A 24,689-nucleotide genomic window follows, 5' to 3' on the forward strand; every position below is an offset into this window, starting at 1 on the left:
CCCGATTAAGCAAAAAAAAAAAAAATCATCTTCCCTCCAAGCCCCCGAAGCGGCAACAGGGGCAGCGCTCCTGAGTCGCGGCAGTAACAGCTCCGATACTCATAGGAATTCTATGAGCATCAGAGCTGTTAACTGCTGTGGCTGGCGCTAAAAACCGCACTACGGTTTTGTAAAAGGGGGAGGGGGGTTATTTGGTGTCCTGCTACAGTATATTGTTTTGACAAGTTTTATTGTTGATAGAACAAATTTTAAATTATAATTGTCTTGTTATATATTTTGTGTTTGGTTTTATTATTTATTTAATTTTTTTTTTTCAATTTGAGACAAACATACATATCAATTTGTTAGTATTCATTTTATTTATAACCCAGTTTGGTCTTTTGTTCAGGAAACTGAATAAAATAAAACTACATAACATATTCATATTGCTGACAAGCAGCTTGCAAGTTAAAGATCTCTTGTGCTTTTTTAATAGTGCTATTTTTATGTTTGGAGTGGGCAAAAAATGTGTGCTATTTGTGCTTTTGAATACGTGGCAGAAGAGTGGTGTTTCAAGCTATCTGTTTGGTTTAATGCACAATAACATTCCTCTAGCTCAGTGGTCGCAAACTCAAACCCTTTGCAGGGCCACATTTTAGATTTGTAGGTATTTGGAAGGCCTCAGAAAAAATAGTTAATGTCTTGCTAAAGAAATGACAATTTTGCATGAGGTAAAACTCTTTATAGTTTATAAATCTTTCCTTTTGGCTAAGTCTTAATAATAATATTGTCATTTATAGCTAAAGAGACATATGATCAAGAAACTGTTTTATTCTACTTTTGTAATTATGATAAACATACCGAGGGTCTCAAAATAGTACCTGGCGGGCTGCATGTGGCCCCTGGGCCGTGGGTTTGAGACCACTGCTCTAGCTGGACTAGTCAGGGTCAAATTGTGTTGTAGGCATAGGCATGGAATTTACTGAAATGGAACTATTTCAGAGTAGATCATCAAATAGATGGCAGTGGAGGTAAATTTCAAAACTTTAATGCAAAAATGTGCCCGAGTCTCCACAATGTCTCTGTCATCTATTTGTTGATCTATTCTGTGTATGTGTGTCACTCATAGAACTATAGATTCCTGCCTCCCTTTCTTCTTATCAGGTTGAGACCACTGTTGTGTAGAACCATTTTTACAGTCAGAGAAAGTAAGTACAATGGAACCTTGGTGTAGGAGCATAATTCATTCCAGAAGTATGCTCGTAAACCAAATTGCTCATATATCAAAGTGAGTTTCCCCATAGGAAGTAAGGGAAACTCACTTTGATTCGTTCAACCTCCTCCTCCCCCCCACCCCCGAGGCTACTGGCGCTGCTCCATTCCCCCCCCCCCCTTGAGGCCACCGACGCTGCTCCATACCCCACCCCGCGATCTGACATCCCCCCCTGAGCACCGAAACGACATCCCTTACCCTGATTGGGCACCGGCACCAGCACCAACGCACAGGACATGTCGGTGCCGGTGCCCAAAGATCCTCCCTCTTCTGGGCTAGGCTGGGCGGTGCATTGGAGATCCTCCCTCTTGCCTGTGCTGGGCTGGACTGGGCCTTGAGCATTTGCACATGCTCAAGGCCTTCTGGTCTCGCTCTCTCTGAGATTCTGAATCTGAGCATCTCGGAGAGAGCGAGACCAGAAGGCTTTGAGCATGTGCAAATGTTCAAGGCCCAGTCCAGCCCAGCACAGGCAAGAGGGAGGATCTCCAACGCACCGCCCAGCCCAGCACAGAAGAGGGAGGATCTTCGAGTACCGGCACCAGCATGTCCTGTGCATTGGTGCTGGTGCCGGTGCCCAATTGGGGTAAGGGATGTCGTTTCGGTGCTGGGGGGGGGATGCAGGATCGAGGGGGGTGGCGCTCGTAAATCGAGTCAAACTTGGTTTCCGAGGCGCTGATTTTGCGAATGTTTTGCTCGTCTTGCAAAACACTCGCAAACTGGTGCACTCATAAACTGATATAAAACCCAACATGGCCATATTTCAGCACATGCCTGCTTCAGGGGTTATATTCACTGATGGTGGTATCTTTTCAAAGAAAACATACTCGTATGCTGGGACTGACTTCAAAATGAAATAGGTCCTAACTTCCCTTCAATCCACAGGCTACACTATTTGTCTGGAAGACTTTGTGAAGTTCTAGTGCTGTTTGAACAACTACTATTGTAGACTTTGGATTGAAGGCAAGGTAGGAACTATGGGCTCCTTTTACTAAGCTGCATTAGGGCTTTAACGTGCGGAATAGCGCACTCTACATTGCCCCACACGCGCTAGACTTTAATGCCAGCATTGAGCTGGCGTTAGTTCTAGAAGCGTAGCACGTGGTAATTTCCTGCATGCACTAAAAATGCTAGTGCACCTTAGTGAAAGGAGCCCTATATCATTTTTGAAGTTGGTCCCATTGTATGTTTTCTTTGAAAAAAAAACAACCCTCATTGTAGCTATAGAAGCCCTGAAACAAGACATGTACCAATACAGAGGTTTTTTTAAAAAAAAAATATATTACTCAGTCTGGACTTTAGGACGTAAACTTTCTTTTGACTGATTAGTGTAAGACTGCCTTTCTGTTCTGACTATGCATGATTCTTAAATCCATCCTATTTTTTTTTTTTTTTTATTAGAATTGGGCCAAAGGAAGATTTTTTCCATTGTTCAAAGTGCAATTTATGTTTAGGCCTTAGTCTCCAAGGAAATCATAAGGTAAGATATTGCAGTATTTATGATTGTATCAACCAGATATAGGATATGCAATGGAGCACACTGCAAACTTGGTGCAGTCTACTTTAAACATCTTTGTACAGAGTCAAGAGAGGGCTATTAATAAACTTTTCATTTCATTCCATTTTTTTCCCATTTTATTCATTTGATGTACTGCAGTGTGTAAACAGTTAGAAGATATGTGCACTTAGACACTTCTTCCAAAATGTTTGGATTGGACCAATGATGTTGACCAGCATTCAGATGCTCTTCTCTCCCCATCCTACTTCCCCAAATCCTGCACTGTATTATTGACATAGATGAATATAGATGTCAGAGCACCAATATCCAATTGTGGTGCATGAAGTAGACAGGAGGTTATGCAGCTGAGGAGTGTAGGTAACTTTCACCTGTTAGACTGCTCATTTCATGCTAGTTCTCCACTATCCATTGCAAGACTAAAATGAGAAGTGTGACTCAGCAAGAGGAAAGAGCGACTGAGGCTACGTTTTCCTTTACTGAGCCATTTCTGACATTGTGGACGTGACAGAAGAGGGCATGAGATGGAATAGGATAGTAGGCAAAAAGCAGTTACAGGGGGAATAAGTAGATTAATCTGTGACAAAGTAGAAGGAAAAGAGAAGCTGGAAAAATAGGAACAGTGGGTAAAAGAGGAATTAAAGTAAAATGAAAGGAAGTAAATGCTTTAAAGAGGATTGAAGAAACCAGGTGGATACACAAGTTTAAAAACCTATGGTTTCTAAAATTGGTTATACAGTGCTCCCCCAGTCATTCGCGGTCGGCAATTTGCGGTCTCAGTCAGTCCTGACCGGGCAGGAGAGAGCAGCTGGAGCACTGGCAAGTGAAGGAAATCACTCGCGGTATGCTCCGACCACCTCTTCCTGCATTAAAGTCGGGCCTCAAAAATCAGGAGCTGGGTGTCAAAGCAACTCCTGATTGGAGAGGCCCGACTTTAATGCAGGAAGAAGTGGTTAGAGCATACCGTGAGTGATTTCCTTCACTCGCTGGCGCTCTGACTGCTCTCTCCTGCCTCTCTGGCTGCCCTCTCCTATCTTCCCCACTGAAAACCGTATTCGCAGTTTATCAAGATTTGCGGGAGTTCCTGGAACGGAACCTCCGCAAATATAGGGGGAGTACTATATTGGAGTTTTCTTTTTGGATATTCTATCATATGCTACCATTCAAGCAAAATGAGCATCATCGTAAAAAAACAAACAACACGAGATAAAATCACAAGAAAAGCATAAGACATACAAACCACAAGTAGAAGGGGAAGCGTAGAACAAGATAAGCAATCTAAGGTTTTTATACAATCCCACTATATTCCAGGATAAGTGGGTTATTTACGTCTACCTGCCAGGACTTTGTAGGAAGCCTCAAACTTCAGAGACTTAAACCCCTCCCCCTTTTACTAAACTAAACTAAAACTTAGCTTTATATACCGGGTCATCAACCAGAGGAAGCTTGATACGGTTAACAATAATTAATAAAAATATGCTAAAATTGCAAGGAGATTAATTTTCAAAATATTTAGCAAATAGAAAAGTTTTTAAAGATTTACGAAAGAATTGGCTAGGACATCTCAAAATTAAAGGAAGTTCATTCCATAATTGAGAAAATTTAAAAGCCAAAGAAAGGCTAAAGTTCTTGACTCCTATAATTCCTTTCCTAGAAGGAAGGGAAAGTTTAAATTGTTGAGTGCCTCTTGCATAGGAAAATCTTACCTCATCACTGGCTGTGTACCTCAGTCTTCCTTCCTACAAGCCAGGCTGTAGGAGCTTATCTTTTTTGCTCGTGTTTCATTTTGCATAATTTCATAAGAACATAAGAATTGCCACTGCTGGGTCAGACCAGTGGTCCATTCTGCCCAGCACTCCTCTCACGCGGCGGCCTTCAGGTAAAAGACCAGTGCTCTAAATGAGTCCAGCCTTACCTGCGTACGTTCCAGTTTAGCAGGAACTTGTCTAACTTTGTCTTGAAACCCTGGAGGGTGTTTTCCCCTATAACAGACTCTGGAAGAGCATTCCAGTTTTCCACCACTCTCTGGGTGAAGAAGAACTTCCTTACATTTGTACGGAATCTATCCCCTTTCAACTTTAGAGAGTGCCCTCTTGTTCTCCCTACCTTGGAGAGGGTGAACAATCTGTCTTTATCTACTAAGTCTATTCCCTTCAGTATTTTGAATGTTTGATCATGTCCCCTCTCAGTCTCCTCTTTTCAAATGAGAAGAGGCCCAGTTTCTCCAATCTGTTCGGCAACTCCTCCAGCCCCTTAACCATTTTAGTCGCTCTTCTCTGGACCCTTTCGAGTAGTATCGTGTCCTTCTTTGTGTATGGCGGCGACCAGTGCTGGACGCAGTACTCCAGGTGAGGGCACACCATGGCCCCGCATGATAACCTTCTTGGATCTGTTCGTGATCCCCTTCTTAATCATTCCTAGCATTTTGTTCACTCTTTTTGCCACCGCAGCACATTGCGCAGACGGCTTCATTGACTTGTCCATCAGAACTCCCAAGTCTCTTTCCTGGGAGGTCTCTCCAAGTACTGTCCCAGACATCCTGTATTCGTGCATGAGATTTTTGTTACAAACATGCATCACTTTACACTTATCCACGTTGAACCTCATTTGCCTTGTCGATGCCCATTTCTCAAGCTTGATTATGTCACGTTGCAGATCTTCACAATCCCCCTGAGTCTTCACTACTCTGAATAACTTCGTATTGTCCGCAAATTTAATCACCTCACTCGTTGTACCAATGTCCAGATCGTTTATAAAGATGTTGAAGAGCACGGGTCCAAGCACCGAGCCCTGCAGCACCCACTGGTGACGCTCTTCCAGTCTGAGTATTGTCCATTTACCCCTCACTCTCTGTTTCCTATGCTCCAGCCAGTTTTTAATCCACATGAGTATTTCACCCTTGATTCCATGGCTCGCAATTTTCCGAAGTAGTCGTTCATGCAGAATCTTGTCGAATGCCTTCTGAAAATCCAGATATGTCGAATGGGTCGCCCTTGTCTATCTGCCTGTTTACTCCCTCGAAGAGTTTTTGCATTTGTGGTTTTCGCCCTTGTGCTGTGGAGATTCCCTGTGGGGACATCTTAACTGCAAGAGATTGCAGAACTTTGGGAAAAGTCTGCTTCTAGGGGGTTACCTGCTTATCATTAAGCCCCCTGGGCAGCCTGCACATCAGATTAGAGCTCAGGGACTGTACCCTTTAGAACATGCTCACCCCAGGTTCATCCGCTAGTGGGTATAGCGTAGGTTGAGCGATTCTGTGGAGGCACAACCGAGATCGGAGCCAGACTGCATTCCTCCACCAGGTGTCTGTGTGGCATGTCCAAGGTTGGTGGAGGTAGTCTAGCCGTGGAGGTCAGGCCGGTGGGGCGGTCAGAAGATTTGAAATTTACATTTCCAGTTCTTTGAGGCAGAGGATCTCCCTGTGAGCTGTTTCAGCTATGTTTGCAGAGTTTTCCATTCAGCACATGTCGGTGAATACAGGCTGAGTGATAAAGTACATTAGTGAAAGTTTATTATACTTAGTTTTCACAGTGTAAGGGCAGACTAACAGGGTGCAAGCCAAGTTTTCACACTGGGTGCAGAGGATTAATGTCATGGGCTAACATTAGTCTTTTGTTTTAAAGATTATAGCACAGATTACAAGCAGCCATTAGTGACCCTCTGAAGAAATCAATACGGCAGGTAAAATGGGTCCCGTCAGGCTAATGCTGCCTGCCACGCATAAAATAAGTATGGGCTGTTAACTAATAGAGTCGATGAAAATTGAAAAAATTTGCACACAAAAAAGAGACTCATAGTGAGAGGCTTTTTAGGATTGATGATAGAAACATGGAATCTGTAAAATTTGACTCAGTTTTGCTACCTAGCACGAATTAAGAAGATTTCTGAGATCCTTTTCCTCCCATTTAGCTGATAGTGTATATTAGTGGAACTTAAATAGGTATCCAAGGTTTCATGTTGTTCCACCTACCATCTGTGTGTTGAGTACGATCACAGGGACCCCTGCTCCAGTGGACCAGGGTCTTTTCTCTTGCTTTCCTTTGGGGGTGCCGGCAGGCAAGCTGGTTGTGCCCATGGTTGCGCCAGACACTCTTTCCATACCTCTTTTCACCAGGAGGTACTGCGGCAGTCACAGATGTGGCAAATGTGGCAGATGCCCAGTATCCAGATCAGTGTGGAGCCCTGGATTTGGGAGATGATCCCACTGTGTGCAGATTTTTCAAGCCCACGCACATTGTTAATTTGATCTCTGAATCTCTCCAGGAATTGGAGCTGCAGACTGAGCAGCCTGTCACTGCAAAATGTTCCTTTATGAGTGACCCAGAGGCCACAATCTGTCTCCTTTCCTGATCATTCTGACCTCATTCAGATTCTTATGGACATCTGGGAATCTCCTGAGGGTCCATAGAAATGTGCTCGTGCCATGGCACTGCTTTATCCCATGGTGGCTACCTTTTAAGAAAGGCTCAGCTTCCCCGAAGGTGGATTCCTAGGTGGCGCAGATCACCAAATGCACATCTCTCCCCAGTGATGAGGGAGTTGTCCTGAAGGATGTTCAGTACAGATATGTGAATTTTATCCTTGAGCATCTGTTTGATTCGGCCGCTGCTGGTGTTAAGGCTGTGTCAGCCTCTTTTGTGGCTCGGGCTCTCTTGTTATCCTGTACAGATGTTCCCGGCTGCTTTAAGACTGACTGAGGTATAGAATCAGTGATGAGGTAAGAGGGGAGGGGCTTAAGTCTCTGAAGTTTGAGGCTTCCTACAAAGTCCTGGTGGGTAGATGGAAATAACCCACTGATCCTGGAATAAAGTGTGGATTTACAAGAAAGAAGATTAGCAAAGGTAAGAGCCTAATCTTTTTTTGTGAACATATAAAGAGAGGAATAGGGAAGGGGGAGAGGGCACCCTTAGGAGGCTTGGCGGTGTCTCGCAGGGTGCTGGCTGCATCTTCTCGCCTCTGCCTGTCCCTGTGTACGTCCGTTGGTCTACAGGGGTGGATGTGCAGTCAGGCATAGGGTCTGACTGGCAGCCCGAAGATCAGTGTTGCAGAGGCATTCCCATCATGAGGCAGATTAGTTTCTCTACAAGTTGAAATATATAACCAACATGGGAGTGAGTTAAGTTGGAGTCATTTATTTTTTTATCTGTTTAATCATTGTTTAAATATAAATGAATAGCCAAAAATTGTTTTGTTTCCAACTTTACAAAGTGTGAGATTATATCAAGAATGATTTTGATAGACCTTCATATTGCATTTCCTCATTGGGGTCACTTGATCAAGGGCTGAAAGTAGCATAGAGTTTCATATAAAAAACGTTTGATCAGTTGGTAAGGGGAAGAGCTCAGTTTGAAAATGTTGACATTCTTTAACAAACATTCAGTGAGTGAAGCTTTTTGGACACTATAGTTTGATAGCTATGAACTGGCCAAAGAGGCAAATGCTAGACAAAAATGGATTTAAAAATGAACTATGACTTAGGAGCAATAGTTGGGAGCATTAAGAGAAACTAAATCTTTAGAAAATACAAGATCTAAGTATTGATAACCAGAATGTGTAAGAGCAGAGGATAACTGGAAGAAGTCCAACTCATTCAAAAAAAGAAGAAATAATTTTTCACTCTAGGGGTTAGGTTATCCACATGGACATTCAGATTTCCTAGTTAAAACAGATCACCTGAGAAGACACTAAAATTGGCAGTTAGAGAGCTCAGCTCATTGAGAGATGCTTGAGAAACAGGAGGAGTGGATTGTAGATGGGGAGCCCCTGATTTGGACTAATAAAGCATCTGTGGATAATATAGAACAGGGGTGCCCACACTTTTTTTGGCTTGCGAGCTACTTTTAAAATGACCAAGTCAAAATGATCTACATTATTCTATGGACGCGTTAGCGCGCCTTAGTAAAAGACCCCCATATTTTTATATATATATATATATACCGAATGCACCTCTTCTGTCCTCCAGACCTCGTTCCATTCCCCAACCAACCAACATCTCTCTGTCCCTCCAAGAGTCCAACTTTTCTTCCTCTCTCCTCCACCCCTACTGGCAACATGTCTCCCTCTCTCTCCCTCTTCTGTTATGATCTTGCATCTCTCTGTTCTTCCTCAAAGTCTCCCCCCCCCCCGTCTCTTCTGTACCTCCCATAGTCCAACATCTGCCTCCCCTTTGTTTCAGGATTCTCCCTCTCTCTATCTGCTAACATTTTGAGTCCTCTCACTCTCTTTGTTTTCCCTCTTCTCAGGGCCTGGCATCGCTCTCTCCTCAGTTTAGGGTGTTTCCCCTTTCTAACCCCTCTAGTAGTCCAGGATCTGATCTGTTTTCCCCCTTCCTTTTGGTACAAGTCTGCTTTCCCGCACCTCCTTAAGGTCCTTTTGTCTCCCCCCCCCAATCCAGCGTTTCTAAGGCAACCCCCCATCCCGCTGGGGCCCTCGCAATGGGCACATCCTTACCCTGATGCGCGGGGCCTTACCTCCGCTGCTTCCCGTACACAATGACTGTCAGGACCTCAGACTGGATCATCCAGCTACTCTTGATTGCAACTGTCAGTTCTCGCCTCCATTCTTCCCTCTACGCCTAACTACCACAGTTTAAAGTTAATTACAGCAGCCTGCCGATCGAATGTAGCAGGCTGCCGTTGGCCTCTGTAGCACGTTCCCTCTGTCATGGTCCCGCACCTCCTCTGACGGGGACAGGACCGCAGTAGAGGGAACGTGCTACAGAAGCCAATGGCAGCCTGCTACGTTCGCTCTTCAGGCTGCTGTAATTAACTTTAAACTGGGATAGTTAGGCCCAGGGGGAAGCGTGTCATCTGAGCAAGACAGCCGGGCACTCACCTAAATTAGCTGGGCAGAGCGCCCGGCTTAAAGATGCTAAGGAGAACACGCTAGGGAGAACACCGGTTCTGCGATCTACCGGTATTGCCTTTGTGATCGACCGGTAGATTGCGATCAATGTTTTGGGCACTCCTGATATAGAACAACAAAACTCCTTTCTGCCAAACTTATAAGAGACCGTGTGCAACACTGCACCTGCATCTACAAGAAGAGTGGATTGAAAAAAAAATGGAAAAATGTATTTTGATAAGTGTTGATCCAAGTATTGAGATTCTCCATCCTTGAGCCAGGACTCACTCACTCACAGCTAAAAATAAGGATATAGGGAGGGAGGGAGAGGGAGTGTTAATAGAGCAAACATTAAGAAGTCCTATTTGAGATGAGCATAATGAGGATGAGGACTGTCTGTCTGCAGTCCATTATAAAAAAGACTACTCTGAAAGGGATGAACAGCTCACACAGGTAAGGGAAAGAGGAAGGTCTCTGACTATAATGAGGTGGAATGTTAAAATGAGTCAGTCATGGAAATCAAAGAAGAGTTTAAAGAGCAGACCAATGAAAACCAAACTCCTTAAGTTTACCAGGAGGTGCATTTGATCAAAAGAATCCAAGGCTTTTAGGCGCTGGAGCCCAAAAAGATTTTTAGCTTTTCACTTACCTAGTATGTGTGTGGGTGAATTTTAAAAACCTTGTATTTGATTGAAAAATGGCCTGTGCTCCAGTTACTTCTCTATATGTGACTGTATATTGATTGCACTGTTCTGTAAATTTCTTTCATATTTTCCCATAATGTATATGAATATATAAATAGTCTCACTGTATTTGTATGTAATTCTGTAATGGGAGGGGATGGGATGGGAAGGTTTCCTATTTAATAATAATTGTTTAGATATGAGGTGTATTATATAATATTCAAGATATTATAGAATATAAATATGTAATGAAATGTTGCATTTGACGTGTTATATGAGAGTTAATCAAGTGTGTATTTATAAGTTCATATGATTTTATCTAATACACTTGTTGTAATATGCAAAAATGAATAAAGAATTTAAAACATATTTTCCCATCTTACTTCATAATTGTTCCTTTTATCTCTTTGGTCTTTTTAAGTGCATTGAAAACGTTTCAAGGCAGAATTGCCCGATATGTTTGGAGGTGAGATTTTAAAATGTTTTGAAAAATTTACTTGCAGAGACATGAATGCATACAAAATTGTTTATAATTACACGTCAAAGTACCTTATAAAGTGCTGAGAGTTTGTGAACCCTAAGTGTAATAATGAGAATTTAAAAATTTTCTTCTGATATTTTTCCCCTGATATTCTTAGAACATAAGAATAGCCATGCTGGGTCAGACCAGCGATCTATGTAGCGCAGTATCCTATTTCCACAGTGGTCTATCCAGATCACAAATACCTGGCAAAAACCCAAATATTAGCAACATTCCATGCTACCGATACAGGGGCAATCGGTGGCTTCTTCCATGTCTGTTTCAAGAACAGACTATGGACTTTTCCTCTAGGAACTTGTCCAAACCTTTTTTAATACTAGCAACATTAATTGCTCTTACCACATCCTCTGGCAATGCGTTCCAGAGCTTAACTACACTTCTCTCTCTGTATTCGCGGTTTCATCAATTGCGGTTTCGAGTATGCTGGCTCCTCCCCCCCATTACATCACTGAAATTGCCGATTCACACGTTTTAAAGAGAATATCACTGATTCCCACCATGGCTACAAAGCTCAAGAATCCTGGTTCTACCGAAAGTGCTCCCAAGAGGGAAAAAAAAAGAAGAGGTTGAATTATTGGATATGCTTCAGAAAGTAAAGTCATCCTCCACTGTTGCTCGGCATTATGGCATTAACGAGTCAGCCGTTAGGTACATAAAGAAGAATGAAAAAGCAATCGGTGAAGCTGTTGCAGTACAGTACCAGTTCACTCATGTTTAATGTAAAGCACAGCACTGTGTTATTCAAAAGTTGCAATAATTGTTTTCAACTTAAATCGCGAATCTCGTATTTTTTTGTTATTCGCGATTTCTCCTTATTCACTATGAGTTTTACTAGAAAACCATGAATAACATGAAAAGTTATTCGCGAATTTTCCGTATTCACTGCCTTGCTATTCCCCTATCACTGCGAATACGGAGGGAGAAGTGTATTCTCTGTGTGAAAAATCATTTCCTCCTATTGGTTTTAAAAGTATTTCCATGTAACTTTGGGTGTCCCCTAGTCTTTATAATTTTTGATGGAGTAAAAAAATTGATTCACTTCACTTGTTTAATTAAAATTAGTTTTATGCAACAAAGAGAGTATAGAATTAATATTTTCCTGAGAGGAAATATCATACAAAGAAGGAACAGTAAAACTAATCAAGAATCAGATGTGTGAAAGAGTATAAGAATCCCTGGCTTCTGTAGAACAGTTAATGGTTAATTAGAATCAAGTGCTCAAATAATTGGGCAACTAGTAAATTTGCTTGTTTATATTTGGGCATACTGCCTTATATCAAGATCCAAAATGTTTTGTTTGGCATTTGTAGTTTTTTTTTTTATGCCAGTGATCTCAAACTCACGGCCCACAGGCTGCATGCAGCCAGCCAGATACTATTTTGAGGCCCTCGGCATTATAAAGAATGATTCTTTATGGAAAACTTCTGCCTTAAGTGTCCAGCGGTCATGTTCTGGAACGTTGCCCGCCTCACGCTGTAAATTCATGCAAATTCTGTACGCGATTGTGAGGTGGAGTGGAGAGGACAATTGTGAACAGACGCAGGAAAGTGCTTGCGTGAGGTTACTGCATTGAGGTGAGCAACGTTCAGAACGTAAGGTAACCATTAGAGGCAGTGCAACTTGTGCATGTGTCCGATGCTGGAGGAGGTGAGAGCTGAAGGCAGTTACGGATGCGACCGCCGGACACTTAAGACACAAGTTTTCTATAAAGAATCATTATTTATAATACCAAGGGCCTCACAAAAAATACTCACAAATATAGCTCCTACCCCTATCCCTCTCACAAAAATCACATCAATAGCATGCTCATACCTAAATATAAGATCGGTAAGCCCAAAGACAGAACTAATCAAAGACTGGCTAATTAAAGACAACCTAGGATGCCTCTTCCTTGCTGAAACCTGGCTCACAGCAGACACAGACCCTCACATCATTGAAATTTGTCCAAACGGATACAAAATTGAATTAGTATGCCGAGACAACAGAAGAGGAGGAGGGCTAGCAATCATAGTAAAAAACAACTTCAACATCAAAGTCCTAGCCAAGCACTCCACACCTCACTTAGACCTACTAGCCTGCCAACTTTCAGATAACACACTGACAGGAAATCTAAACTGCCTTCTATGCTACATCACCCCAGGAAAATGGAACACCACTAAACAAGAACTAGAAGAGTTCATCCTCCAGAACTCTCTTTCCTCTACAAATAATCTGATCCTCGGAGATTTAAACCTCCACCTAGAAGACCACACCTCCAAACAAGTAGTAGAAATTCTATCATACCTCAATACCCTATCGTACCAGATCCTCAACCCAGAACCAACACATGAAAAAGGTCACCAACTCGATATTGCAGCATACTCATCCCCTAATCTCAACACACAACATATCAAAATCACCAACGGCGCCTGGCAGCCCACCCTATGGTCGGACCACTATAAATATAACTTCACCATCAACTGGGAGCATAATAAAAATAAACCCTCTCCTCCCAAAACAAGCATTATGTTCAGACAGAAAATCGATCCCACCACATTCTGGAGAGCAGTGGATCCTGCAATAGATTCCAGTAACCCTAGTGAATTCATAAATACCTGGCGGTCTCTCAGCGAACAGACCTTGAACAAACTAGCACCACTAAAAGCAAAAAATAAAATATGTAGACAATCAGACAAATGGTTTGACACAGAACTCCTACATCTAAAAAGGAAATGTAGACAACTAGAAAGGGCATGGAAAAAACAGAAACAAGATAACACCAAAACAGAATGGAAAATCCAAATCAAGCAATACAAAATCAAACTGAAGGAAAAACGAAAAAACTATTACTCCAATCTCATTGGCACTGACAAACCAGACACAAAAAAACTTTTCAACCTAGTAAGAAACCTCACCGATACCAAACCATGCCTAGCCACCCAGGGAAACCTAACACCAACAGCCTCTCAATTAGCAGATCACTTCAAAAATAAAATCATCACAATCAGAACAACATTCAATAACTCACAATACAACATAGAAGATATTCTAATAAAACCCACAACAGATGAAGCCATCTCAGCAGACAGGTCCTGGACCAACTTCCCTACAACCCAATGGTCAGAACTGGACAGGCTATATAAAAAATACTGCAAGTCCTCATGCGACCTGAACAACTGCCCATCATACCTACTAGCAACAGCTTCCACCAACTTCAAAGCTAGCTACACGTTGTGGTTGCAAACCACACTCAGGGAAGGCCAGTTCCCACCAGACCTTGGAGAAATCATAATAACCCCTTTACTGAAAGACCCCAAAGGTCTAATAAATAACCCGTCAAATTACAGGCCAATCGCTTCTATCCCTACATACGTCAAAATAATAGAAGGTCTAGTGGCACAACAGCTATCCATGTACCTAGAAGCCCACAACATCCTACATCCATCCCAATCTGGATTCAGAACTAACCACAGTACAGAAACTCTCCTGGTATCTTTACTAGATATAGCCCGAAGACACCTCAGCCAAGGAAACAGATTGCTAATCATCCAACTTGATCTCTCAGCGGCTTTCGATCTAGTGGACCATTCCATACTTCTCCAGATTCTAGACGCAATAGGAATCTCAGGTAAAGTGCACAACTGGTTCCAAGGCTTCCTTAAAACAAGAACATATAGAGTCAAGTCAAAAGAAACACTATCAGAACCATGGTCTAACCCCTGCGGAGTGCCACAAGGCTCTCCCCTCTCTCCCACACTTTTCAACCTATTCATTGCTTCCCTAGGCAGCACCCTAGATGCCCTAAACATAACTTCATTCAGCTATGCGGACGACATAACCATCCTCCTTCCATTCGACATCCACGACCCCATCTCCACAGGACGCCTGAAAACTACAATGGAAACAGTAGAAAAATGGATGACAAATCATAAGTTGAAGCTGAACACGGACAAAACTAATTTCCTACTACTAGAGAAGGACAAAAAACCATCCCTAACAGAACTGGAAGTAAACTCAACCAAGTACCCAATACAGAGTTCCCTCAAAATCCTGGGAATACAACTAGACAGATGCTGCACTATGCAAACACAAATCCATAAAATCATCCAAAAAGCATTCTTCACAATGCGAAATCTGAGAAAAATAAGAAAATTCTTTAATAAAGACCAATTCAGGATCATTGTCCAATCCCTCGTGCTAAGTATGGTAGACTACTGCAACAGCCTTTACCTACCTTGCCCAATCAACACAATAAAAAAACTACAGACCGTCCAGAACACAGCCCTCAGACTCATATACTCACTCAGCAAATACGACCACATTACCAAAGCATACATAGAATCTCACTGGCTACCAATAAAAGCAAGAACACAATTCAAACTCTACTGTCTCCTATTCAAAGTAACCCACGGCGCAGCACCCAGCTACCTAAACAACCGTTTTCACTACTATCTCTTATCCAGAAGAAGGAGAACACAGAACATTTTCACCTACCCTCCTCTCAATGGTACTCGACGTAAGAAACTTTATGACAACCTACTAGGAACACAGGCAGCTAATATTGACTCCGACATCTCAAAATTACTGATCGAAATTACAGACATAAAAGAATTCCGAAAAGAAATAAAAACACTACTGTTCAAAAAATATCTCCCATCAATCTAAACCGCCACCTAATGAGTTCCCAATCAATTCCATTGGGAATTAGAATCTCTTTATCCAACCCAAACTAAACACCCCTACTGTCCATATCATCAACATTAATTAACCAACATCATGCAATCATCAAAACAATAAATACACCTCCACTTATAGGCAAATGATGCTACTCTCCATCCGAAGAAACTTGACTCAGCTCATGTAACATCTTTTGTAATCTAGAACATATTGTAATTCTTATTCTCCACCAGTTGTAAATTGACTCAGTTGCTATGTAACATCTCCTGTGATATTGAATGTACTGTAATTTTTCACTATTACCTGTAATTAACACTTCTCCTGTAATGTAATTCTACTGGAAATGCCCAGATATCTTCTTTATTGTAATCCGTGGCTATGTTACATCTGCTGCGATATTGAATGTATTGTAACTCTTCACTGTTACTTGTAATCTACTCTTCTCCTGTAATGTAATTCTACTGGAAATGCCCAGATATCATCTTTATTGTAATCCGCCTAGAACCGCAAGGCACAGGCGGAATAGAAATCCCTAATGTAATGTAATGTAATGTAAAATAGTTGGTCCAAAATCTTGTCACTTTATGCATGTTGCACTGCTTTCAGCAATTAAGGAAAGATTTATAAACTTCTGATGATTTCAAATAATCCACATTTTGGATTTGTAGGTACTTGGCGGGCCACAAAAAATAGTTAATGTCTTATTAAAGAAATGACAACTTTGCATCAGGTAAAACTTGGTTTAATATAACATACTGACATACCTCTGGACCTCCTAAAGCAGCAGCTGTGGTGGTGGCCGGTCGAGGCAGTGCTCTGAATAGGTTGCTTGCAGTTTGCCTCGCTGGGGCCTTCGCTCTGCCTTGCCACTAATAATGTGCAGAGGGAAGCCCTGGTGGAACAGGCCACAAACAGCCTGTTCACAGCGCTGCCTCTGCCGGCCGTCCACTGCTGCTGCTTTGGGAGGTATGTCAGATCTCACGGTGGGATGGGATTGGGGGGTGGTCAGGAGGTACAGCACAGGGGGATAGGAGGTATGGAAGGCTGCTGCACAGGGAGATAGGAGAGTTGGAAAGCTGATTCACATAGGGGTCGGAAAGGAAGAATTGTTGGACATGGGATGGAAGAGAGGAAGGGAGAGATGCAACAAAGAGGCAGAAAGAGATGAGAGGAAGAAATCCTGCATATGGTGGAGGGAGAGAAACATGAATGGAGAAGAGGGAGAAATATTAGATATAATAGGGTGGAGGGCAGGAGGGAGATGGTAGAAAGTGGGGAAGAAATGTTCTATTATGGATTAAGAACTAGTTGAAAGACAGAAAACAGACAATAGGTTTAAATGGCCAATATTCTCAGTGAAGAATAGTGGGATTCCCCAGAGGTCTGTGCTGGGACTGAGGCTTTTTAACATATTTACTAATGATTTAGAGACTGGAATAACTAGTGAGATAATTAATTAAATTTACTGATGACACAAAGGGCTCCTTTTACTAAGGTGCGCTAGCGTTTTTAGCGTACGCAGCAGATTAGCGTGCGCTAACCCCGCGCTACGCAGCTAGAACTAACGCCAGCTCAATGCTGGCATTAGTGTCTAGCGCGCACTATTCTGTGTGTTAAAGCCCCAACGCAGCTTAGTAAAAGGAGCCCAAAGTTGTTAAAATTATTTAGAGACTGGAATAACTAGTGAGATAATTAATTAAATTTGCTGATGACACAAAGGGCTAGATTCATCAACCTGCCCGATTGGGCCCAATCCGGGCAAGTCCGACGAATTCTGAAAGGAAAAATATGCAGATGGGGGCGATCGGAGGAACTGCACAGATCGCTGTTGTGTGATCCATGCGCATGCACAGACCATCTGTAGATGGTCTGCACATGCCCTTCTGAGCCGGGGCCGTTTGTTGTTTTTTTTTTCTTTTTTTCTAGGGCAGAGGGAAAAGGAATGTGAAACAGGCAAGTTTCAGAGAAAGGACGTTTGGACCCGTGGTTTTAACCTGCTTAAGCCCGCAAGTTAAAACCACGGGCTTGCACTACGGGGAATCTAGCCCTAAAATCTTGGCAATGCGGGAGCTGGACGAGGGGCTTGAGAGAGACCGAGTGACGGGCATAGGACTCACCGGGACACTACTGTTCCCTCTTCTTAATGGAGGGGTTTTGTGCACACACAGGGAAGGGTGGGAGAGTCAGGGTGGCAGGAGAGATCGGGTTGCAGGAGTTCGGGGCAGGCAGGAGATCGGTGCTGACAGGGCAGAAGCAGGGCGGCAGAAGGCAGGGCAGCCGGAAAGGGCTTGAGCGACTGGTCCTCAGCAGTCGCTTGGGAGTGATCAGCCAGCCCAGTCGGTGTTGCAGGGTTTTGGATAGTGAATTGGGTCCCTGCCTACTTTGCATGCTGTTGCCCTCATTTTCATGTGTGGATTGGAGGATGGTCGGCAGAGAGGTAAGTGAATCGGGCCGGAGTCGCTAAGGGGTCACAAACCGATCGGTTTGCTTTGTGAATCTAGCCCAAAGTTGTTAAATCACAAGAGGATTGTGAAAAGTTGCAAGAGGACCTTGGGACCTTGGGCATCAAAATGGCAGATCATGTTTAATATGAGTAAGTGCAAAGTGATGCATGTGGGAAAGAGGAACCCAGACTATAGCTACATTATGCAAGGTTCTATGTTAGGAATCACTGCCCAGGAAAAAGATCTAGGTGTCATTGTTGAGGACATGTTGAAACCCTCAGCTCAATGTGTAGCAGTGGCGGCTAAGAAAGCAAACTAAACTAAACCTTAAGTTTATATACCGCGTCCTTTTATAAGAAATTAAATAGTATTCTGACAAAATTTATTTGGCTTGGGAAATCAGCACAAATTGCTATGGTATCTTTTCAAAAGCCAATTGCGGAGGGTGGGGTAAATTTTCCCAATTTTTATAGGTACCATCAAGCCTATATTATGCGTCAAGGTATGTACTGGATCCTCCCTGAGCTCATGAAAGAGTTCCCAGACTGGTTATGGTTGGAATGGCGTCTTATGTTTCCTCTGCGACTATGCCATGTTCTCAGTATAAAAATGCCTAGATTGTACAAAGAAAACAAAATAATAGTAGATACATGGAAAACATTACGATATGTCAGTAATTTAACATCTATCCCAATACTATCCCAAAATATCAGACTATATGGCTAAACTCCAAGATTCAAATTGGCGGATTTAAGGTCATTTGGTAGCATTGGATGACTGCAGACGTATTTTAGATGATGTTATATCTAACGGTAGGCTGCTTGAATTTTCACAGTTGCAACATAAATTTGGCCTTAATAAATCACAAAGTTTTAGATGGAAAAATCTTAAAATTCAATATAGTTTAGAGTTCTTATGCTTTCAGGTGGATTTCCTGGGTCATCAGGCCGCACAGTGGTATAAATTGATATCTGGATTTATGAATAAAAAAATCAAAACTGGTCTCAAGGACATTTGGAGCATTGAGATTAAGCATCAAATTACTGTGTCTCAATGGCCACGAATTTGGTCTTGGAGGATGAGATGTACAATGTCGGCATCTATGAGACAAACGTGGTTTTTTCTTTTACATAGAACATTATGGACCCCAGTTCGTTTACAAAAGTTAGATAGCTCTAAATCTAATAGATGTTGGCATTGTAATCTCGAAGCAGGGACTTTAGATCATTTATTGTTCTATTGTCCATTTATTTTGGCCTTTTGGAAATCAATTTGGGGCCAAATAAATTGTTTACTTGAAAATCCGGTTGCTTTATCATATGATACTGTATTACCATATTTGGCATATCAATGAGAGCTAAGAGCCAAATATCGCCTAAAAACTATAAGCTTTTACTAATCATGACAGGAGTGGCCGTATAACAAATAACAAGTAATTGGAAAAATTGGAGGAGAATTAACTATAGTTTTTGGTGGAATTTTTTGTATCACATATATAAAATGGAAAAAACTATAGCTATACAGAAAGAGTTGTTTAAAAAATTTCAAGTTACATTAAGGGGAAGCGACCAGCGAGAGAGGAGGTAGGGCCGTTGGACGATGGGAACAAGAAGGGAGTGATTAAGGAGGATAAAGAGGTAGCTGAGAGGTTGAACACGTTCTTCTCGTCGGTTTTCACGAGCGAAGACACATCTAATATACCGGACTCAGAGGAGCTCATGAGTGGGGAACAGGCTGAAAAAATTAGAGCACATAGAGGTAAGTAGGGAGGATGTCCTCAAACAGATAGACAGGTTAAAATGCGGCAAATCACCGGGTCCAGACGGGATCCACCCAAGGGTTCTGAAAGAACTAAGACAGGAAATAACGGGCACAATCCAACATGTTTGCAACCTATCCTTGAAAACTGGTGAGGTGCCAGAGGACTGGAAATTGGCAAATGTCACACCGATCTTCAAAAAGGGATCGAGGGGTGACCCCGGGAACTACAGGCCGGTGAGCCTGACTTCAATAATAGGGAAGATGGTGGAAACTATGATCAAGGAAGGCATTAGCGAGCACATCGAGAGGAATGGCCTACTGAGAACAAGCCAGCACGGATTCTGTAAGGGAAGGTCGTGCCTAACAAACCTTCTGTACTTTTTTGAGGGAATAAGCAGTCGGATGGACAATGGGGAGCCCATAGACATCATTTACCTCGACTTTCAAAAGGCTTTCGACAAGGTGCCACATGAAAGGCTACTTAAGAAACTGTGGAACCACGGGGTGGGAGGAGATGTGCACAGATGGATCAAGCACTGGCTGTCGGGTAGACTGCAGAGGGTTGGAGTAAAGGGTCAATATTCTGAATGGCGGGGAGTCACGAGCGGTGTGCCACAGGGATCGGTGCTGGGGCCTTTACTCTTTAACATATTCATCAATGACCTGGAAAAGGAGGCAAAGTGTGAGGTTATAAAATTCGCAGACGATACCAAACTGTGCGGCAGAGTTAGGACCAGGGAGGAGTGTGAGGACCTACAAAGGGACCTGGACAAGCTGGAAGACTGGGCAAACAAATGGCAAATGCGCTTCAACGTGGACAAATGCAAGGTCATGCATATAGGGAAAAAGAACCCGTTGTTCAGCTACAAATTAGGGGGGTATTGTTGGGAGACAGCAGACTCGAGAGAGACTTGGGTGTGCTGGTGGATGCATCACTGAAGCCATCTGCACAGTGCGCAGCAGCCTCGAAAAAAGCCAACAGGATGCTGGGCATCATAAAGAAGGGCATAGCAACCAGAACACGGGAAGTCATCATGCCATTGTATCGAGCGATGGTACGTCCGCATCTGGAATACTGCGTTCAGTATTGGTCGCCGCACCTCAAGAAGGACATGGCGGTACTTGAGAGAGTCCAAAGGAGAGCAACGAAAATGGTAAAAGGGTTGGAACACTGCTCATACGCTGAGAGGCTGGATAGGCTGGGGCTCTTCTCTCTGGAGAAAAGGAGACTCAGGGGAGATATGATAGAGACCTTCAAGATCATGAGGGGCATAGAGAGGGTGGATAGGGACAGATTCTTCAGGCTGAAGGGGACAGCAAATACGAGGGGGCATTCTGAGAAACTGAAGGGAGACAGGTTCAAAACAAATGCAAGGAAGTTTTTTTTTCACCCAAAGAGTCGTGGACACTTGGAATGCGCTACCGGAGGAGGTGATCAGGCAGAGCACGGTACAGGGATTCAAGCAGGGATTGGATGGATTCCTGAGAGATAGAGGGATCGTGGGATACTGAGGGAGGACCTGGGATGTAACACGGGTGTAGGAAGTTAGCCAGGAAATGAGTAAACCAACCTGGTCGTGCATGGGTAGACCGGAGGGCTAGGACTTTGATAGGAAGGCAGGACTTAGATGGGAAACCAAGGTGGCAGGGGAGCCCCTTCTGATGATTCAGACAGGTCTTGACCTGTTTTTGGGCCGCCGCGGGAGCGGACTGCTGGGCAGGATGGACCTGTGGTCTGACCCGACAGAGGCACTGCTTATGTTCTTATGTTCTTAAGAGGTGGGGCCATTAACAAATTATTGCAATTAAAAGATTTCATTTTCCCTTAATAGTATAATTTTAAGATAGGGGGAGGGAGATAATTTATGAGTTTTTATTAATGGGAGTGAAAATAGGAAAATATTTATTAAAGATATAAATAAGTAATATATAAAATGAAAGGGGTGGGAGGGAAGGGGATAAAATATATAATTTGATTTATTGCTGAATATTAAGTGTTTTAAGTCCATTTGATTGTACCTGTTGATGCACTTATTGTAAGTCTGAAAAATGAATAAAGATTAAAAAAAAAAAAAAAGTTTATATACCGCATCCTCTCCATAATTATAGAGCTCGGCACGGTTTACAAGAGCTTAATATAAGGAAGGAACAGCATAATGGGGTTGGAGGTTGAGTATAGGGGGGAAGAGAGCATTACATTTTTGTGAATAGCCTAGTTTTCAGGTGCTTTCAGAATACAGTAGTTGGAAGGAGCCCAGATTCCGTAGTGGGGCAGTAAGGTTATTCCAAAGCCCTGTGATTCTGAAGAAGAGAGATTTTCCTAATTTTCCCAGATAGAGGATACCTTTTAGCGAGGGGAAGGATAGTTTAAGTTTTTGGGTGGACCTGGTGGTATCAGGACTCAAGGAGTTCCAAGATAGTGGAATTAGGGGAGGAAGGATGCCGTGTAGGATCTTAAAAGCTAGGCAGGCGCATTTAAAATGAACCCTGGAAGTTACTGGAAGCCAGTGAAGTTTGGACAGAAGTGGGGAAACATGATCAAATTTTCTTTTTGCGAAGATCAGCTTGGCCGTAGTGTTCTGAATTCGCTGAAGTCTTTGAAGATTTTTTTTTGGTTAGACTTAAATAGATGGATTTACATTAGTCTAGTCTGGAGAAGATGATAGATTGTACAAGGACGGCAAAATGTTGTTGGTGTAAGCAGGATCTCACTTTCCTCTAGCATGTGGAGGCTAAAAAAGCATAACTTTACCAAGGAGTTGAGATGGTCATTGAAGGAAAGAGGAGAGTCCACAATGATACCTAGAACTTTGCTTGAGAACTCATGCTACAGTGTGGCGCCGGAAGGCAGTGAGATGAGGGTGGGTAGCTGTTCTAATTTTGGGCCGAGCCAGAGTAGTTTCATTTTGGACTCGTTCAGTTTCATTTGTACTGTGAGGGACCAGGATTGGAGTTTCATTATGCGTGCTGTTTTATTCTCAGAGAGGTTGTTAAGGTTCGAGTCTGTCTCGAGAAGGACAAGGATGTCATCAGCATATGTATAGAGTGTTTTAAGGGAAGATAGATGGAAGAGTTTCAGGGAAGACATATAGATGTTGAAGAGAATAGGGGATAGAGGTAATCCCTGTGGGACTCCACAAGTCAGTTTCCAAGGAGAGGACGTGGTGCCATTTGTGTTAATGGTGTAGGAGCAGGATCGTAAGAATTTCGAGAACCACTCTAAAATTGTGGAGTCAATGCCTTTCTCGGAAAGTTTTTTTTTTTTTTTTTTTTTTCCATTATATTTTTATTTTCAAATTTTACAAAAAGTGTACATAATAATAAAATACAGTTGATAAATGCATGGTATCACTTTTATATCTAACACAATGTATGTCTGGATTTGATTTTTCCCTTCACCCTCCCCCCCACCCTTTTATTGCTTTAATATAATATTTTTAATTTTCAAATTTTATAAAAGTATACAACATATTAGAATATAATTGATAATTATTCAATAACATATTTATATCTAATACAATATATTCTGGATAAATTTTATTCATTTTCCCTCCCCCCACCCTTCTATTATTTTTTAATCATATGTTACATTTTGTATCATATATTATAATATATTATATATAAATTGTTTTCCTTACCCCCCCTATATGTGTGTCATAAAAAAAAATTTCTAAAAGAAGAAAAGAAGAAAAAGTATTCTATTATTTAATCATTACAGTATTTTGTCAATGGCCCCCATATTTTTATAAATTTATTATATGTCCCCTTTTGTATTGCTATTGTTCTTTCCATTTTAAAAATATGGCATATTGTATTCCACCAAAATGTGTAATTTAGGTTGTTGTAATTTTTCCAATTGTTAGTTATATGTTGAATGGCAACCCCTGTCATAATTAATAAAAGCTTATTATTTTCTGGTGAAATTTGACTTTTTTTTCTCATCATTGTTCCAAATAAAATTGTATCATATGATATTGCAATATGATTTTCCATTAATTTATTAATTTGTGGCCAAATTGAATTCCAAAAAATTTTAATATAAGGACAATGATATAATAAATGATCTAATGTCCCTGGTTCTAGATTACAGTGCCAGCATCTATTAGACTTAGAACTGTCTAGTTTTTGTAAACGAGTAGGGGTCCAAAAAGCTCTATGTAATAAAAAGAACCATGTTTGTCTCATAGACGCTGACACTGTACATCCCATTCTCCAAGACCAAATTAGTGGCCATTGAGATGCATTAATTTGATGTCCAATCTCAATGCTCCAAATGTCTCTTAGACCATTTTTTGGTTTTTTCTTCAAATATTCAGATATTAATTTATACCACAATGCGGCTTGATGTCCTAGGAAGTCTGCTTTAAAGCATAAGAACTTTAAACTATATTGATTGTTTAATGATTTCCATTCAGGGAACCCAACCTGAATGGCCTGCTTCAATTGCAACCATTTAAAACTTTGTGTTTTATTAAGACCAAATCTATGTTGCAATTGTGAAAAATCCAGCAGTTTACCTTCTGAAATAATATCATCTAGAGATCTAATTCCTGCAATAATCCAGTTCTTCCAAAGGATTTGAGCTCCGCCAATTTTGATCTTGGAGTTTATCCATATGGATTGATTAGTTGATTTATATATTGGGATGGGTGTTAATTTATCAATAAATCTCAATGTTTTCCAAGTATCCATTATTATTTTATTTTCTCTGTATCTTTTAGGTATATTAATACTTGGTAAATGAACTAAATTTAGGGGAAACATAAGGCGCCATTCCAAATATAACCAATCTGGTGCATTGTCTATAAGTTCTGGGAGGATCCAATACATACCCTGACGTAGAATATAGGCTTGATGGTACCTATAGAAATTTGGAAAATTTACCCCTCCCTCCTTAATTGATTTTTGTAAGGTTACTAAAGCTATTCTAGGTGTTTTACCAAGCCAAAGAAATTTTGTTAAAATTCTATTAAGCTTCTTATAAAAGGACCCCTGA

At 41.8% G+C, this 24,689-nt stretch overlaps 1 protein-coding gene across 3 annotated transcripts in view; it reads left to right on the forward strand.

Annotated features, from left to right (window-relative positions):
* RCHY1 (ring finger and CHY zinc finger domain containing 1) overlaps window positions 1-24,689 on the forward strand; it is a 67,996-nt gene that overhangs the window by 14,493 nt on the left and 28,814 nt on the right. For all 3 annotated transcript variants that reach the window (XR_004540835.1, XM_033960595.1, XM_033960602.1), the window contains exons 4-5: window positions 2,651-2,729; window positions 10,713-10,757. Coding sequence is in view for 2 of the 3 variants with exons in the window: in XM_033960595.1 (XP_033816486.1) it covers window positions 2,651-2,729; window positions 10,713-10,757 (124 nt within the window). In the remaining variant the exon portion in view is untranslated. The remainder of the gene's footprint in view (window positions 1-2,650; window positions 2,730-10,712; window positions 10,758-24,689) is intronic.

This window comes from Geotrypetes seraphini, chromosome 1, assembly GCF_902459505.1.
Source record: "Geotrypetes seraphini chromosome 1, aGeoSer1.1, whole genome shotgun sequence".
Classification (NCBI taxonomy): domain Eukaryota; kingdom Metazoa; phylum Chordata; class Amphibia; order Gymnophiona; family Dermophiidae; genus Geotrypetes; species Geotrypetes seraphini.